General features: G+C 41.2%; 1 protein-coding gene across 3 annotated transcripts in view; it reads left to right on the forward strand.

Annotated features, from left to right (window-relative positions):
* The window catches only part of cadm1b (cell adhesion molecule 1b), a 184278-nt gene extending 167790 nt beyond the window's left edge, over positions 1-16488 (forward strand). For all 3 annotated transcript variants that reach the window (XM_029681135.2, XM_029681134.2, XM_029681136.2), the window contains 2 exons: positions 16058-16186; positions 16361-16488. In XM_029681135.2, coding sequence (XP_029536995.1) covers positions 16058-16186; positions 16361-16479 — 248 coding nt within the window. In that variant the 3' untranslated portion in view covers positions 16480-16488. The remainder of the gene's footprint in view (positions 1-16057; positions 16187-16360) is intronic.
* Positions 16489-18180: the final 1692 nt, after the last annotated feature.

Raw genomic sequence — 18180 nt, forward strand, 5'->3', positions numbered from 1 at the left:
ATAGGCTAGTTAATGTCAGTGAGTTAATGGGCTAGTTAATGTCAGTGAGTTAATGGGCTAGTTAATGTCAGTGAGTTAATGGGCTAGTTAATGTCAGTGAGTTAATGGGCTAGTTAATGTCAGTGAGTTAATGGGCTAGTTAATGTCAGTGAGTTAATGGGCTAGTTAATGTCAGTGAGTTAATGGGCTAGTTAATGTCAGTGAGTTAATGGGCTAGTTAATGTCAGTGAGTTAATGGACTAGTTAATGTCAGTGAGTTAATGGGCTAGTTAATGTCAGTGAGTTAATGGGCTAGTTAATGTCAGTGAGTTAATGGGCTAGTTAATGTCAGTGAGTTAATGGGCTAGTTAATGTCAGTGAGTTAATGGGCTAGTTAATGTCAGTGAGTTAATGGGCTACAGTGGAAGTGAGAAGTCTTCCACGTTCTGATGTTGAAACGGTACAGTGCCTAACTTTGGCACTCCTAGTTGTGCTGCTGAAGCACTGCCAAAGATGGCTCAGACAGACAGACAGACAGACAGACAGACAGACAGACAGACAGACAGACAGACAGACAGACAGACAGACAGACAGACAGACATGTGACTTTATTATGCTGATTCTCCTGGTGCTGAGACAGAAGCAAAAAGACGTGAATGATTCAGCTGTTCACGGCTTTGACTGAGTGACTCCTCCAAATACATACACCCACTTGGTTTAGCACCTTGGAAATTAGATGGCACCTTATGATAATGTATGCATTTAGAACTGAAATAAAGTCATACTAGTGTATTATGAAATATACTATATATGAAAGAGGTGAAAGGTAGAGGCAATAGGTCGGTTTCACTGCATAGTAATTAACAATGAATTAACGCACACTAACTGTCTGAGTCAATAGTGTTAGAGCCAGGCCTGAATCAGAATGCACAAACGTGTGTTCATTCATTGTTCATCAAACATTATAGCATTTGTTAAACATTTAATGCAAACACCTAACACTTGTATATCATTAGCCTTTGAGGCTCAACATTAAATACTTATTTAATATGCAAATGAGTTTTGGCTCAGATTAGCAGATTGGTTCCCTTTGTAATGGGTGTGCTTTGCTTCCTTGATTTATCAACAAAAAATAAATGATATTTATACGTGGAGAAAATTAGCCACTGGCTCCATTCTAGTCTGTAGAATAGTCCATTATAATTGGTCCCCAGGGGTATATGGGTTTTACTGTGCCAGGATGGGGATGTTCAAAGAGTATCATACTAAATGAAGATAGTTTTCTCATAGGGCCTGATTTTAACTTGAAATGTGGATACTTAACTTTAAAACTTTAACTTTTCTCAGCTCTTGAGGAACTGACGTTGTGATGTTAGAAGAGCATATTTGGGAATATTCGAGGTAAAAAAAGGAAAACAGGCACAGATTCAATATTCCTCAAAACCCATGATGAACCCTTTCAACATTCTTAGGTTGACATGCGCCACAGTAGAATGTCTAACCAGAAGTGGTTTGTTAGTTTGTCTACCTGCTGACCCTGAAAAGGGTAACAATATTTGGCATTGGAAGTTCAGGGAACTCCGTTCCTTGAATATTTTTTCTGAGGAGGTTAGAGTTGGTTATGTTGTGATGCAGTAGCTAATGTGAAAGCAGAGCAGAGCACTGGAATATCTTTTCCATTAGCTTGTCAATCACTTTTCTTAGCAATGACCTCCAGAAAAACAGCTTTAAAAAAACTAGGAAGCAGGCAGCATTCACAATGTTCTTTTTTGTGTAGTCAAGAAGCTTGTTTTGTCAATCCAAAGTTTTCCCAACTACATGTTTGCTAACATCCCAAGGTACAGAGTTCAGTCAACTCTCCATTCACAGATTTGATGTGTTGCCAATAATAGTTCATCTGTATTTTCGCACCTCCATAAAATGTCACGGTTGAGTCTGCAAATTTTCACTGCTTTGTTCAGAATTGACAAAGCAAGTCTGTCTCAGAATCTCTATTGTGCTGAAGAAGGTTGAGGCATTGCAATTGTATTGAGGACAATGCTCATATTTTTCAGCAGTGCAGTTGGAGATTTTTAGATGACCCTGTCTAGAATAAGATGTTTTTTTTAAATGAAAACATAAATTATAACTTTTTTTTTTTTTTCCTTCCAAAGAACACATAAAGGATTGACCTCACACCCCTAAGTGATGCCTGCACTCTGAACTGACCTCAACAAAGACTCTTTCAAATCTTTTTGGATTTGTTTTATTTGACCTTTATTTAACTAGGCAATCTAAGGCTCATTTGAATTCAGTCCAACCTGAATTGCCATATTTATCCTGTACAGATGTAGGATCTTAATTTTAGCCAGTTTGCTACAGCAGGAAAATAATCCTGCAGCAACAGGAACTGTTAATTATTATGTGCATTATATTTAATGGACTTTTTTGTAGGTTGATAAATCAAGTCTGAAATTTCAAAGTGGAAATTACAAACTTCAGAAACCATTTTTAATCACTGGGTGATAAAATTAAGATTCTACATCTGTAGCTCTTTTTCACAAAACCAACAGGCTTAAAAAGCTTTTGCTAAAAGCTCTTCTACTAATAAGTACACTCTGCTACTACCAAGTAGACTCTGCTACTAATAAGTACACTCTGCTACTACCAAGTAGCCTATGCTACTATCAAGTCGACTCTGCTACTACTAAGTACACTCTGCTACTACCAAGTCGACTCAGCTACTACTAAGTACACTCTGCTATTACCAAGTTGACTCTGCTACTACCAAGTCGACTCAGCTACTACTAAGTAGACTCTGCTACAAAGTAGATGCTTCCAGTCTTCTTCGGGAGTGTGTGAGAGCAGGCCAGATACTCCACAAACATATTGCAATGGAGGGTGAGATTGAATTTGGCCCCTTGCCTAATATGTTATGAGCTTTTTCCAGCAATTCACAAGAGTCATCATTGCAATTAAATGTGTGTAATTACATCTGTAAATCCACAGTGTGCATACAAGTGAGTTCCAGTATGACTAATGAAATCAATATTCCATGTAATCAGCCAGGGGACAGATACACACAACTGATCCCCAGTTTCTAAATCAGTCATTCAGTTACTAAGTCAGTCAATCAGTCAGTTACTAAGTCAGTCAATACGTCAGTCAGTCAGTTACTAAGTCAGTCATTCAGTCAGTTACTAAGTCAGTCAATACGTCAATCAGTCAGTTACTAAGTCAGTCAATACGTCAATCAGCCAATACCTCAGTCAGTCAGTCAGTCATTTACTAAGTCAGTCAGTCAGTCAGTTACTAAGTCAATCAGTCCTGTTACTAAGTCAGTCAATACGTTAGTCAGGTAGTCGATCAGTCAGTTACTAAGTCAGTCAATCCGTCAGTCAGTCAGTTACTAAGTCAGGCATTCAGTCAGTTACTAAGTCAGGCATTCAGTCAATACGTCAGTCAATCAGTCAATACCTCAGTCAGTCAATCAGTCAATACCTCAGTCAGTCAATCAGTCAGTCAATACGTTAGTCAGGCAGTCATTCAGTCAGTCACTAAGTCAGTCATTCAGGTAGTCAGTCAATAAGTCAGCCAGGCAGTCAGTCAGTCACTCATTCAGTCAGTCACTAAGCTAGTCAGCCAGTCAGTTAGTCAGTCAGCCAGTCAGTTAGTCAGTCAGTCATTCAGTCACTAAGTCAGTCAGTCAATCAGTTCGAGGCTGCTAGTTAGTGACCTGGCTATGTATAATTTGTCATTCCAGAACAGACACAGAGAGCGAGGGAACCATAAAGCATGTAGCCCCTTCACTCCAGCAGAGCACATTTCAGTGCTGGGCCGAACGATGTGGGCATCGGCCACAAATCCTTTTTATTCCCCCATAAATCCACCTGGCTGTGCTCATCCAGCCAGGACTGAGGTGTGGGCATGTCACAGCTCCCTCAGCCACATCCCGTCAGGACTGAGGTGTGGGCATGTCACAGCTCCCCCAGCTACGTCCTGGCAGGACCGAGGTGTGGGCATGTCACAACTCCCCAGCCACATCCTGTCAGGACCAAGGTGTGGGCATGTCACATTCCCAGCCAACAGCAGGACTATGTGGGAGGTAATGGCCGACTGTTAGAGCACTTCCACATTTGAAACATAATCAAAATTCTGTTTAGTTTGTGTGCAATGCCATAAAGGACCTCTAATGTGGTTCTGAACTAAAAGGCAGAACCATTGAATGACTCCAGACAGGGCAACAGCATGGGACGGTTCCAATACAGATCTGTCATTCATCTAGCCATTAGACGTTAGTGACGGGTTATAGATTTTACAATCCCCCTGCTGATACTTTGTAATACCTTTTAGATGCGTTCAATGATATAGATGGGCCCACTTCTTTGTGTGAAAGAAACCCGCTCCATTTTTCCCTCTGTGCGCTGTGGCAGGTTGGTTGTGCTCGCAGACGTTTGGCTGGTTCAGGTGTTAAATGGAAGGCGGTGGGGAGCAAGGTGAGGGTGAGGTGGGGCGGGCTGGGGCAAGTGAGGGGAGGTGACAGGGCTCCTCGGCTCAGTCCATTTAGCGGGTTGATGTCGATTAGCATGGAGCACGGTCCCTTCCCTCTCCTCAGGGAGCGTACTGTGCTGTGCTACAAGACGTCCCTGATACTGGAAACAAACAGCTCTGCTCTGCTCTGCTCTGCTCATCCTGCCTGAGATACAACCAACAGCAGCAGCAAATGAGACTCTAGTCTGTGTCAACAGTATGTGAGCTCTGCCCCTGCTTGGTGGAGGTAAGTCCGTTTTGAAGAGGAAATGGCATTGAAGCGTGTCTTTACTCTCTATTCAAGTTAAGTAGGTGTCAGATATTTTAGGCTTTTCCCATTCGCATTCAGAAAGAAAGTCATTTCTCCTAATCATAATCTTTATTCAAAACCATCCAATTTCAGTTCATGATTAGAGGGGACTGATGGGAAATGGAGTCTCTCCTTCAGGCAGTAAAGTAACACCCTTCTCTCACCTCTCCTCTTCACCCCTCCATCAGTCTCAACTGATACAGGTCCCCACACTTAATCTGTAGACCTCAAGTGCCGAAAATGTGGAATGTTTGGAGATTTAATGCCTTGCCTTGTTCTTTTGTAGCCAGTAGACATATAAATCTCCCTAAACAGTGGATTCCCGTGGGTGAAATGTATTTCTGTGAGAGGGGACAGCACATTGCAGCCAGATTTATCTATGTGCTTGTGTCTAGTCCCTATGATTGAGGTTTATAACTTCCTGATATTACCTCTTAAATCAGAGTGTATTTTACAGTTCCCTGGACTGTTTCTGTTGAAATTGTGGGGTATGTCAAGTATATGATTTTTATGTAACAGTCTCAGAACATTTTACACAAATACTTTTTGGAGATGAAAAGCTCTAGTCTCCCAGAATAAGTGGTATTTTGGAAATATGATGCAGTGTCATAGAGTTCTCCAGATTTCATTCTATCTGAAAGCACAGAGAACAAATGTTGTAGATATCCTGTTGTGAATGTCCATCGCCACATACAGACAATGACTAATCACTTATGAATGACATACTGTAGATACAGATGACGATTGAGGCCTCATTCACGGCAGTACATTATCAGTTTGAATGGCCATGGGGTCTTCATTACGTAATACATACATATACTGTACATTAGACTTGCATTTGGTAGTTTGAATAACATCATCCAGAAGTGCCCTTCAACTGTATGCAGGAAAAGTAATGAAACCGAAATGAAGTGGGCTATTCTGTTCTACAGCCCATACAGCCACAGTAGGAAGGGAAGAGAAGGTGTGACTGAGTGGGAGGAGGTTAATCATACATTTCAATGTTGATTTGAACTGCAAACACTGTTTTCACTCCACTGCTTCATGTTGTACAATGCGTCATTGTCCTTCATTGTTGAACAACACACCCTGTAACAGAATAGCTCTAATAGAATTTCATTGAGTCGCAGCTACCTCCCTGAATAGGTCAGTCGTTGACCATGGACGTCTATGGTAGCTTCTATGTATAAGTTGCCAAATATAGTCTTGCTACATCCCTGTATTTCTGGTAGCATATGTTACCTGATTTCTTAAAGTATTTGTAATTTTGAATACACTGTTATTTACTATGCTACTTCCAGTCTCCTGCTCTGTGATTTAATCAGAAGTCCGTCACTGCTCTAATACAGTTGAAGTCGGAAGTTTACATACACCTCAACCAAATACATTTAAACTCAGTTTTTCACAATTCCTGACATTTAATCCTAGTAAAGATTCCCTGTCTTAGGTCAGTTAGGATCACCACTTTATTTTAAGAATGTGAAATGTCAGAATAATAGTAGAGAGAATAATTCATTTCAGCTTTTATTTCTTTCATCACATTCCCAGTGGCTCAGAAGTTTACATACACTCAATTAGTATTTGGTAGCATTGCCTTTAGATTGTTTAACTTGGGTCAAACATTTCAGGTAGCCTTCCACAAGCTTCCCACAATAAGTTGAAGGTGAATTTTGGCCCATTCCTCCTGACAGAGCTGGTGTAACTGAGTCAGGTTTGTAGGCCCCCTTGCTCGCACATGCTTTTTCAGTTCTGCCCACAGATTTTCTATAGGATTGAGGTCAGGGCTTTGTGATGGCCACTACCTTGGCTTTGTGATGGCCACTACCTTGACTTTGTTGTCCTTAAACCATTTTGCCACAACTTTGGAAGTATGCTTGGGGGCATTGTCCATTTGGAAGAACCATTTGCGACCAAGCTTTAACTTCCTGAATGATGTCTTGAGAAGTTGCTTCAATATATCCAAATAATTTCCCTCCCTCATGATGCCATCTATGTTGTGAAGTGCACCAGTTCCTCCTGCAGCAAAGCAAGCCCATAACATGATGCTGCCACCCCCGTGCTTCACGGTTGGGATGGTGTTCTTCGGCTTGCAAGCATCCCCCTTTTTCCTCCAAACATAACGATGGTCATTATGGCCAAACTGTTCTATTTTTGTTTCATCAGACCAGAGGACATTTCTCCAAAAAGTACGATCTTTGTCCCCATTGTGCAGTTGCAAACCGTAGTCTGGCTTATTTAATGGCGGTTTTGGAGCAGTGGCTTTTTCCTTGCTGAACGGCCTTTCAGGTTATTTCGATATAGGACTCGTTTTACTGTGGATATAGATACTTTTGTACCTGTTTCCTCCAGCATCTTCGCAAGGTTCTTTGCTGTTGTTCTGGGATTGATTTGCACTTTTAACACCAAAGTACATTCATATCTAGGAGACAGAACGCGTCTCCTTTCTGAGCGGTATGACTGCTGCGTGGTCCCATGGTGTTTATACTACTATTGTTTGTACAGATGAATATGGTACCTTCAGACATTTGGAAATAGCTCCCAAGGATTAACCAGATTTGTGAAAGTTACAATTATTTAACTGAGGTCTTGGCTGATTTATTTCAATTTTCCCATGATGTCAAGCAAAGAGGCACTGAGTTTGAAGGTAGGCCTTGAAATACATCCACAGGTACACCTCCAATTGACTCAAATGATGTCAATTAACCTATCAGAAGCTTCTAAAGCCATGACATAATTTTCTGGAATTTTCCAAGCTGTTTAAAGGCACAGTCAACTGAGTGTATGTAAACTTCTGACCAACTGGAATTGTGATACAGTGAATTATAAGTGAAATAATCTGTCTGGAAACAATTGTTGGAAAATTACTTGTGTCATGCACAAAGTAGATGGCCTAACCGACTTGCCAAAACTATAGTTTGTTATAACTTCTTAGGGCTGCAAACCCGTTAACGGGATGATATGACAACAGTCAGTGACAGTGCAGGGCACCAAATTCAAAACAACAGAAATCTCATAATTAATATTCCTCAAACATACATGTATTTTATAGCATTTTAAAGGTAATCTTGTTGTTAATCCCACCACAGTGTCCAATTTCAAATAGGCTTTACAGCGAAAGCACCACAAACGATTATGTTAGGTCACCACCAACTCACAGAAAAATTCAGCCATTTTTCCAGCCAAAGAGAGGAGTCACAAAAAGCACAAGTAGAGATAAAATGAATCACTAACCTTTGATGATCTTCATCAGATGACACTCATAAGACTTCATGTTACACAATACATGTATGTTTTGTTTGATACAGTTAATAAAAAAAATCTCAGTATACTGTCATGACTGTCTTGATCAGGTCAGGTTACAGGAGACCACAACCCTACAGATTATCTCTCAACCCAACAGCGGTGGAGAGATCTAGGGGTCTGAAGACGTGGGGGCTTTTATGGCCCTCACGCCCCTGGTAAATCTCAGGCCACAGGCAAATTCCTTTGTCGTGTCACTATGGAGAACCAGCCTCCGAACATTAAACATGAACTAAAGGGACTTTGGAACAATGGTTTTCGTCAGCCACAATGGTGGTCATGACAATAGATGGAATATGAAAATGTATTTTTGTTCTGTTATTAAAGGTTAATAGATGACGTTATTACGAAAACATTGTAATTTGAAGGGTGTTCCTAGTATATGTTTGATGTTTATATGTTGTACGTTGTATGGAAAATATCCAAATCAAAGAGAATGTTTTGGGGAAGATGAGATGTTAAGTTAGTTGTCTAAAATGGGATTTGAGAAAAACCTAGCCCTTGCCTCATTAACTTGGTACGCCCAGAGAATTGCCCTAAAGGCGGCTACGCCCACTTCTGACCCAAGGGCATAAAACCTATGAGTATAGAATTTACAACAGGACTATGTGACCCCAGCTGCAGCAGGGTCTGAAAAAGTCAACCAACCCAGAACGCAACACACGTTTGAGGACAAAGAAATCCTTTTCTACCCAAGCTACGGATGAGTAGCTGTATCTAAGCGGGTGAATTCAAGTCGAACCACCTAGCCTCCATCTCCCATCGAATCGTGGTATCTAAAGGGTTTCATTCCTATGCCGTGAGCTCTGAGCTACAGAGCTGTCTGTCCTCAGAAGACCCCTTCCAGAGAAAGGGGTGAGGGAACAGACTCCTAAGCCAAAAAGAACACTGACACCGGGAGGACGAGCAGGGAGGTGTGCAGGAGAAGTGCGTCATCGAACAGCGGAACGGTCCACTCAGAGAATCCCCGGAGATCATCCCCACGTAATTACATCATTATGTTCTGACCCATAAGAGCAGCAGTTTGAGGCAAGGCTAGGGTTAGAATAGCATAGTTGACAAATTCACCCAAATGTATATTTCTCTTGTGTACTTATTTTTCTCTCTCTTTTGAAATTCCCATTGTGGGTAACACGCGCCATAATGTGTTTGCCCGTTATACTAAGTTCTAATCAATAGCCTATGATGTGTTTTGTCTATGTGTATCTTTTATCATAATTTTAGCTTTTTAGTAAATAAATATTCAACTAGGATTGGTGTGGTACGAATTTATTGGTGGGACCCGGGTCAGTGCAGATTCACGGGCTATACGACGTTCAGAACGAGATTGGTAGAGGCAACTGGTTAATTAGCGGCTGTTGTAAAATCAATATTCTGATATTCTTTGAGTTAATTTTATTAAATAGAAACTCAATAAAAACTAGTTTTCCCATGGTGCCCCAGGTTAATGAGTTAATAATGGCTTGATTCAGTTAATCACGTAATTAGAAACTTGTAATCATTCGATGAGCAACAGTCATCACATACCTTAAGGGAACATTTCGGCAGTTGCTGTATGGTTAGTGAGAAAGTCCATATTGCAAATGTACGGTCCCTTACTAGACGTCCGAAAACGTTTGTAAAATTTGCGGATGGCGTCGGGCCGAGCGGCAGGGCCGGACCTACCGGGAAGTCATCAAATGAACTTTGTCGGACATTCGGTTTCCGTTTTTACAAAAATAATAAGATTTTGGTCATTTCTCCGCTGTCCCGGAATATCCCACAAGAAGGCATGAGCAATCATATTGCTATTGGACAAAACATCACGATTCACGACGGAGCCTTATCTCGAAAACGGAAAATATTTCGAAGCCGAAACTCGGTGAGCGTAGGTTTGGCATAATGGGCAGTTGGCCCCGAACAAGATGGCGTCTAGGCCTCAACGGTTTTTGAGTTATGGCCATTTATCTGGGATTAAAGGTCCAAAATGAAAATAAAGAAATTATTTTTCCACTTCACGTCAAAGTCAAGGAGCCTCCGGTGTCAATAAAAAAAGAACCAGCCATTTATCTATCGTCATTTAAGAGAAATCGTACAACGACAGATTGGTGATGTTCACGGATAGGTGTTTTTTTCCCAACGGTTACAGATCCAGTTGCAGGGTGTTCTTACGAATCTTTTTAAAGTGTGCTGCGGAGCTCTGCGAGATTTCTGTGATTTTCTATGATTTTCTGAAATAACACACACTCACTAAACCCTCCGTAAATAACTCAGTTCTTAACGTAAAGACTTAAAACTCAGGATTATGTAAAGGCATACCCCAATCATGATATGAGTTTATTTATAGCTTCCTGTGCCAACCGGAAGTGCCTTAAATGGTGTCACAGTGGCAGTTTCCAAGGGTTAAAAAGGTCAGATCTTTTCAAAACTTCATATGTGTGATTAGGCAACCCCCATAAACTGTAAGTCAGTCATTTCTCCCAACAGATGTCAAAGAAAAGCTCTCTCTCACACACACACACACAGAAACACACACACAGCAAGGATGGAGTGACAAAGTGCGGTGCTTAAAGACACACAAAGCCTACAATGGCATTTCCATATTCTCTAGGCCGTGCCGAGTTCAAGAAGATGCCCCGCTTGACCGTAGCTCGCTCGGTCTAAGCACAGCGACCATTAGAAAAGTAGGCCCAAAATGAAGGCTGGCCCTCAATGTCATTTGCTTTGGGGTGACAGTGAGAGAACCGTTAAGGTGAGAAGCACAATTCGACCTCAGGAACGTACCTGAGGTCCTCCCGATCCGTGCAAGCCTAATCTTGACCGTGTGGCATTAACCCTTACCAGTTAAAAGAAGGTGTTTACATCAAACAGTTTGCATTGACTTCTCTCCCCATAGGAATACATTGCCTGCACCTCTAAATTCAACCTGAAGCCTATGTGGGTTATGAATGCCTTATGAACCTGTCTTCTATGACAGTCCATCAGACCACTATGAGGTCTACCTGTGTCGATTCTAAGCTTCCTGGAGCAACCGGAAGTGGTTAAATTGACCCAAAAGGTGTTTTGATGTACATAACCTTCAAAGGTGAAAATGACTACATTCAACCCTGTGTATATCAGTCAATTCTTAACTTAAAGACTTAAAACTCAGGATTCTGTAAGAGGCTACCTCAGTCAAGACATGTGTTTACCTATAGCTTCCTGTGTCAACCGGAAGTGCCTTTAATTGGGTCACACTGTCTGTTTTGAAGGGTTAAAAAAGTCACATCTTTCCAAAACTTCATATGTGTGGCTAGGTAAACCTCATGAACTGTAAATCAGTCATTTCTCCCAACAGATGTCAAAGAAAAGTTCTCAAACACACACACAGCAAGGATGGAGTGAAAAAGTGCGGTGCTCAAAGACACAGAGAGCAGGCAATGGCATAAACAATCTCTAGGCCGTGCCGAAGTTCAACGAGATATCCCGCATGACCGTAGCTCGCTCGGTCTGAGCGCAGCGACCACGAGAAAAGTAGGCCCAAAATGAAGCCTGCCCCACAACGTCATTTGCTTTTGGGTGACAGTGAGAGAACCGTTAGGGTGAGAAGCACAATTCGACCTCAGGTATGTTCCTAAGGTCCTTCCGATCCGTGCAAGCCTAACCTTGACCGTGTGGCATTAACCCTTAATAGTTAAAAGAAGGTGTTTACTTCAAAGAGTTTGCATTCTCTCCCCATAGGAATACATTGCCTGCACCCCTAAATTCAACCTGAAGCCTATGTGGGTTATGAATGTCGTATGAACCTGTCTTCAATGACAGTCCATCAGGCCACTACGAGGTCTACCTGTGTTGATTCTAAGCTTCCTTGACCAACCGGAAGTGGTTAAAATCACCCTAAAAGTGTTTATCCATACCCTGCCTGCAGTTTGATAGACATAGTGCATTCAACCCTGTGTAAATCAGTCAGTTCTTAACGTAAGGACTTAAAACTCAGGATTCTGTAAAAGCATACCCCAGTGAGGATATGTGTTGACTTATAGCTTCCTGTGCCAACCGGAAGTGCCATAATTGGTGTCTCTTGGGCTGTTTCGAGGGGTTAAAAAAGTCAGATCTTTCCAAAACTTCATATATGTGATTAGTCAACCCCCATGAACTGTAAATCAGTCATTTTTCCCATAAAATGTCAAAGGAAAACTAAATCACACACACACACAGCTTGGAAGTGGGGACCCATTGGGGTGCGTAGAGACATACACTGCCTGCATTAGTTAACCTTGTTGGAACTTTTAAAGAACCGTCGGACCTAGAGTTCCGAAACTTTAGAATCCTGTTCTAGACCTCCGGTCGATAGTGCGTGGTGAGTTACGTGGCTCTAGAAGGTTCTCGGACCGAGAAACAGCCTCGTACATTTGCAATGACTTCAATTCATTTTGTATCAGTTTGGTGTCAGAATGATATCTAATTGACTGATGGACGGTGACTTGCTGGTGACTCTTGTCCAGTTGCAATATGTTTAAACAGTGAGGTACCATCACCAAAGTGACATTCTGAAATCAACCCTAACGAACCATTGAGATGAACCAGAATCACTGCCCAGCCATCCCGAGTTCATCAGGCCAGTCAATTTCACATTCCTGCAGGATTTTTATAGCATGACAAATTTGTGATGGTACCTGCCCATTGAACTATATTGCAAATGCACAGTGACTTTGCAAAAGTAAGAAAACATAAACAAATGGACATGATGAAATCAACACAACGAGTGATGGAAAGGTACAGCTATCACTGCTCGGCCATCCTGTGTTCATCAGGCCAGTCAATCTTGCATTTTTGAGCATGTCAAATTTCATATGGTAAATGCCCATTGAAACATATTGCAAATGCACGTGCATTTGCAATATGATTCTATAGTGAAAAAAAACATCACAAAATGGACATGATGAAGTCAACACAACGAGCCATGGAAAGGAGCAACTATCACTGCCAGGCCATCCCGAGTTCATCTGGCCAGTCAATTTTGCATTTCTGCAGGATTTTTGAGCATGTCAAATTTCATATGGTAAATGCCCATTGAACCATATTGCAAATGCACGTGCACTTGCAATATGATTCAACAGTGAAAAAACATCACAAAATGGACATGATGAAGTCAACACAACAAGCCATGGAAAGGAGCAACGATCACTGCCAGGCCATCCCGAGTTCATCAGGCCAGTCAATTTTGCATTTCTGCAGGATTTTTGAGCATGTCAAATTTCATATGGTAAATGCCCATTGAACCATATTGCAAATGCACGTGCACTTGCAATATGATTCAACAGTGAAAAAACATCACAAAATGGACATGATGAAGTCAACACAACGAGCGATGGAAAGGAGCAACTATCACTGCCAGGCCATCCCGAGTTCATCTGGCCAGTCAATTTTGCATTTCTGCAGGATTTTTGAGCATGCCAAATTCGTGATGGTAAATGCCCATTGAACCATATTGCAAATGCACGTGCACTTGCAATATGATTGTATAGTGAAAAAACATCACCAAATGGACATGATGAAATCAACACAACGAGTGATGGAAAGGAACAACTATCACTGCCCGGCCATCCTGTGTTCCCATAGCGAGCATTAATATCAGAATGACCGGTAAATGCATTTACAACCATATTTTTATTTTTGGCTTACCAGGTGCCTATTTTCAATCACCAGTTGCACAACAATGCGTATCCATCAGAATATTTTAAACAGTCCATAAAGCACTCAGGTCGGCCCCCATAGATAGAGGGCCGTAGTAGGGTACTCCCATAGCGGGCATGGACAATAGGAGTCCCGGTAAATGCATTTACAACCATATTTTTATTTTTGGGTTACCAGTTGCACAACAATGCACGTGCATTTGCAATATGATTCTATAGTGAAAAAACATCACCAAATGGACATGATGAAATCAACACAACGAGTGATGGAAAGGAACAACTATCACTGCCAGGCCATCCTGTGTTCATCAGGCCAGTCAATTTTGCATTCCTGCAGGATTTTTATAGCCTGACAAAATCGTGATGGTACATGCCCATTGAACCATATTGCAAATGCACAGTGACTTTGCAAAAGTGAGAAAACATAAACAAATGGACACGATGAAATCAACACAACGAGTGATGGAAAGGTATAACTATCACTGCTCGGCCATCCTGTGTTCATCAGGCCAGTCAATTTTGCATTTTTGAGCATGTCAAATTTCATATGGTAAATGCCCATTGAAACATATTGCAAATGCACGTGCATTTGCAATATGATTCTATAGTGAAAAAAACATCACCAAATGGACATGATGAAATCAACACAACGAGTGATGGAAAGGAACAACTATCACTGCCCGGCCATCCCGAGTTCATCAGGCCAGTCAATTTTGCATTTCTGCAGGATTTTTGAGCATGCCAAATTTCTTATGGCATTTGGCCCCCAAAAAAAGTGACTTTTGACTTCCTATGAAATCATATTGAAAATGGACAAAACATATTCCTTATGCGCATGTAAAAAAAGAAAAAAAAATGATAATAAAATTGGACAAAAGTATATTCATACAATTCTTACACATGTGTAATTGACAAAACAATAATTTTTTCAAAATGTTGCTTTTGGACGTTGACTTGGGTTACATTTCCAATATGAAAAACCAAGGTGGAGCGGATTCGCCACCTGTTGGATTTTTAAAGTGTTACAACTGGCAATTGCCATATGGCATTTGCAATACACTTTGGATGAATCAACGCCGAATTGGGTGGTATTGGACAATGTGTATATGGTTTGTCCGATGCCAATGACATCCCATTCATTTTTGTCCAATACAGGGGGGTAATCCCTTACATTAACTAATACAACGTCATGACAATACATTGGCGCGTTACATTCACTAGTTCCAAAAACATCCGGTGATATTGCAGAGAGCCACATAATTTTACAGAAATACTCATAAATGTCGATAAATACAATTGTTAGACATGGAAATATAGATATACCTCTCCTTAATGCAAACGCTGTGTCAGATTTCAAAAGAACTTTACGGAAAAGCATACCATGCAATAATCTGAGACGGCGCTCAGAAAATAAACACAATTATCCGCCATGTTGGAGTCAACAAAAATCAGAAAAATGCACTCCCAGGAATCCTAGTTCCACAATAAATGCTTGATTTAAAGTAATGTCCATTATTTATGTCCAAGTAGCTACTTTTGTTAGCGCGTTTAGTACACAAATCCAAATGTTCGTGCAGGTCCATCTGAACGTCGGACGAAAACTTCAAAGTTATATTACAGGTCGAAGAAACTTGTCAAACTAAGTATAGAATCAATCTTTAGGATGTTGTTATCATAAATCTTCAATTACGTTCAAACTGGAGAATTCCCTATGTCTGTAGAGAAGCCATGGGACGCTATCAGGTGAAATGCGCGTGACCAGGACCTGGCTCTCTGCCAGACCATTGACTCAAAGAGCTCCCATCCGGCTCCACAACACAGAAGCCTCATTCAACTTTCTAAAGACGGTTTACATCTAGTTGAAGCCCTAGGAAGTGCAACTTTATCCATATCCCACTGTGTATTCAATAGGGGATGGGTTGAAAATCGACCAACCTCAGATTTTCCACTTCCTGTTTGGATTTCTTCCATATGAGTTCTATTATACTCACAGGCATCATTCAAACAGTTTTAGAAACTTCAGAGTGTTTTCTATCCAATACTACTAATAATATGCATATATTAGCAACTGGGACTGAGGAGCAGGCCGTTGACTCTGGGCACCTCTGGGCACCTTTCATCCAAGCTACTCAATACTGCCCCTGCAGCCATATTAACAATAAATTTGTGGAGTGGTTGAAATAGGAGTTTTAATGACTCCAACCTAAGTGTATGTAAACTTCTGACTTTAACTGTAGCTGTGATTGGCTCAAAGAAGGGGTCTGGGGATCATTGTTTTAAGAGGCTGTGTTTGGCTTGTTTCCAGACTCCAGAGCTGATGAGGGGGCGCCACAGAAGATAGACCACGCTGTCATCGGAGGTGTGGTTGCCGTGGTGATGTTCGCTATCCTCTGTGCACTCATCGTCCTGGGGCGCTACTTCGCCAGACACAAAGGTATAACGGCTCACCTGGGTTCCCTGGCTGTTACAATGCTTCCACTGGCTTGAGATGAACTGGTGTACACTATCATTGATCATTCGTAGACCTAGAAGTGTACTAGCTGTAGAGATTCATTACCATTAATTTGAGTCCAACAGGGGTGTTCATGAATTTGTTTATTCGTTGCAGGCACCTACTTCACACATGAAGCCAAAGGGGCAGACGACGCAGCAGATGCAGACACGGCCATCATTAATGCAGAGGGGGGACACAACAACACGGAAGAGAAGAAGGAGTACTACATCTAATGATGAGAGGCCAGGGGGTGCTGGGGGAGGGGGGCGTCCTGTAAGAGCACTATATCTAACTCTGAGTGGGCCAGAGGGTGTGGGGGGGGGGGGGGGTAACGAGGGATGTCGAACTGGTGCAGCTGAGAAGGAAAGATGAGAGGTGGAGAAAGGAGAAGAGAAGATGAGAAGAATGATGAGAACTCTAGAGGAGAGGAGGATTAGAGTGGATGAGTAGTTGGAGGCTTCATTGCTTTGTCGTGGATTTGTCCATCCAACCTCTCCTGGACTGCTGGGACCCATTCTGTACAGTTCAATTATTTTACAGACAATTTTGTGCCTTGTTCTATTTCTTTCGTAATTGTTGTTTTCTTTTTTCCCCTCAAGCCTGTCGACTCCACCAGATCCTTTTTGCTGCAGTTAGCTTTCAGAGGAGATTGAATGACACAGCGCTTCTTCTCTAGTTGTCCTGCAGCTCTATTTTAGCTTGTGTACCAGGCTTTTAGAAGCACTCTCTCTGCTGTGTACTGTAGAAGCAGCCAACAACACATATGAGTCATTTCCAGACTATCTAAAATCTATTGTAAACAGCTCTCATCAATATCAAACTATACTGTCCCTCTTAACTCATGCATAAATATGACCTCTCCTGCTCTATCAGACATACTGAAACATCCCTTTTATGTTTGTTCTGTGGCTAAAAGACTGACTGGAGTTGCTGCCATGGTCATACGCATTGTTGGTTTGTCTGTCAAATGTTGGTCGGGGCAACAGGCTGTTGTGTTGTTTCAACATCATGATATTATAGTGAATTCGGGGGGTAGTCCCAACCAGGGGACTACCCTGGTCCAGCAACTGTTAAGCCAACACCTTAACTGTTATACCAAGAGGTCCGATCCCCTTGATGAGGTCCCTAGGTGTTGGGCTAAGGTCGCTACAAAAATGGTTTACTCTGGGTCCTCATACTCATACCCTCAATGGTCAGTGAAGGACCAATGTAATAGTAATGTTTGTACGTGTTCAAATACAGTGCATATATTACCCAGTGTTTTCAGCAAAGGGTCAAATCCAGTTCAAATAATTATCTTCTACAGAGAAAACCAGTTTGATTTTGTTCTTGAATAATATACTGACTTTAATATATTGAATATATATTTAGTAACCTTACAAGGACCTTCAAACACGATTTTATTGTTGTCTTAGGCCTTTATCTAATCTGTTGACTCGGGTTGCTATTGAGAGGAATATATCTCAATATGAAAGGGAAGAACATATGTTACTTATACTTTAGATTGAAGACGTTTTAATTGTAATGATGTTTAAAACATTTGAATTTTTCAAACAGTAGCCAGTACACAAGGAATTCTGTATGTATTATTTTGACTACCATTGTATATCTTACGGATATTATGATACACTTTGAATATAATTTTTGCATGACTTACTGTTTTGTTAAAATGTTTTGTTTTCAAATGAGAAAAAGTAACACACAACTAATGGTCATTGCTCAATGAGCATTCCTAATCGTGTCTGTGAATAATAAGTTATTGAAGATCCCCTAGAAGTTTTGAATGGGGAAAGACTAGCACGGTTTCCATTTCTGCCATGTTTCAGCTTTTGAAGTAAATGTACAGATTGCTGTGGAATCCCTGTAATGCATATTGAAGTTCCTGCTTTTGTCTTTCCATGGTGCATTAGTCAATGGATGTATTGGATATAACA

The sequence above is a fragment of the Oncorhynchus nerka genome, linkage group LG14 (genome assembly GCF_034236695.1).
Source record: "Oncorhynchus nerka isolate Pitt River linkage group LG14, Oner_Uvic_2.0, whole genome shotgun sequence".
Taxonomy (NCBI): Eukaryota; Metazoa; Chordata; class Actinopteri; order Salmoniformes; family Salmonidae; genus Oncorhynchus; species Oncorhynchus nerka.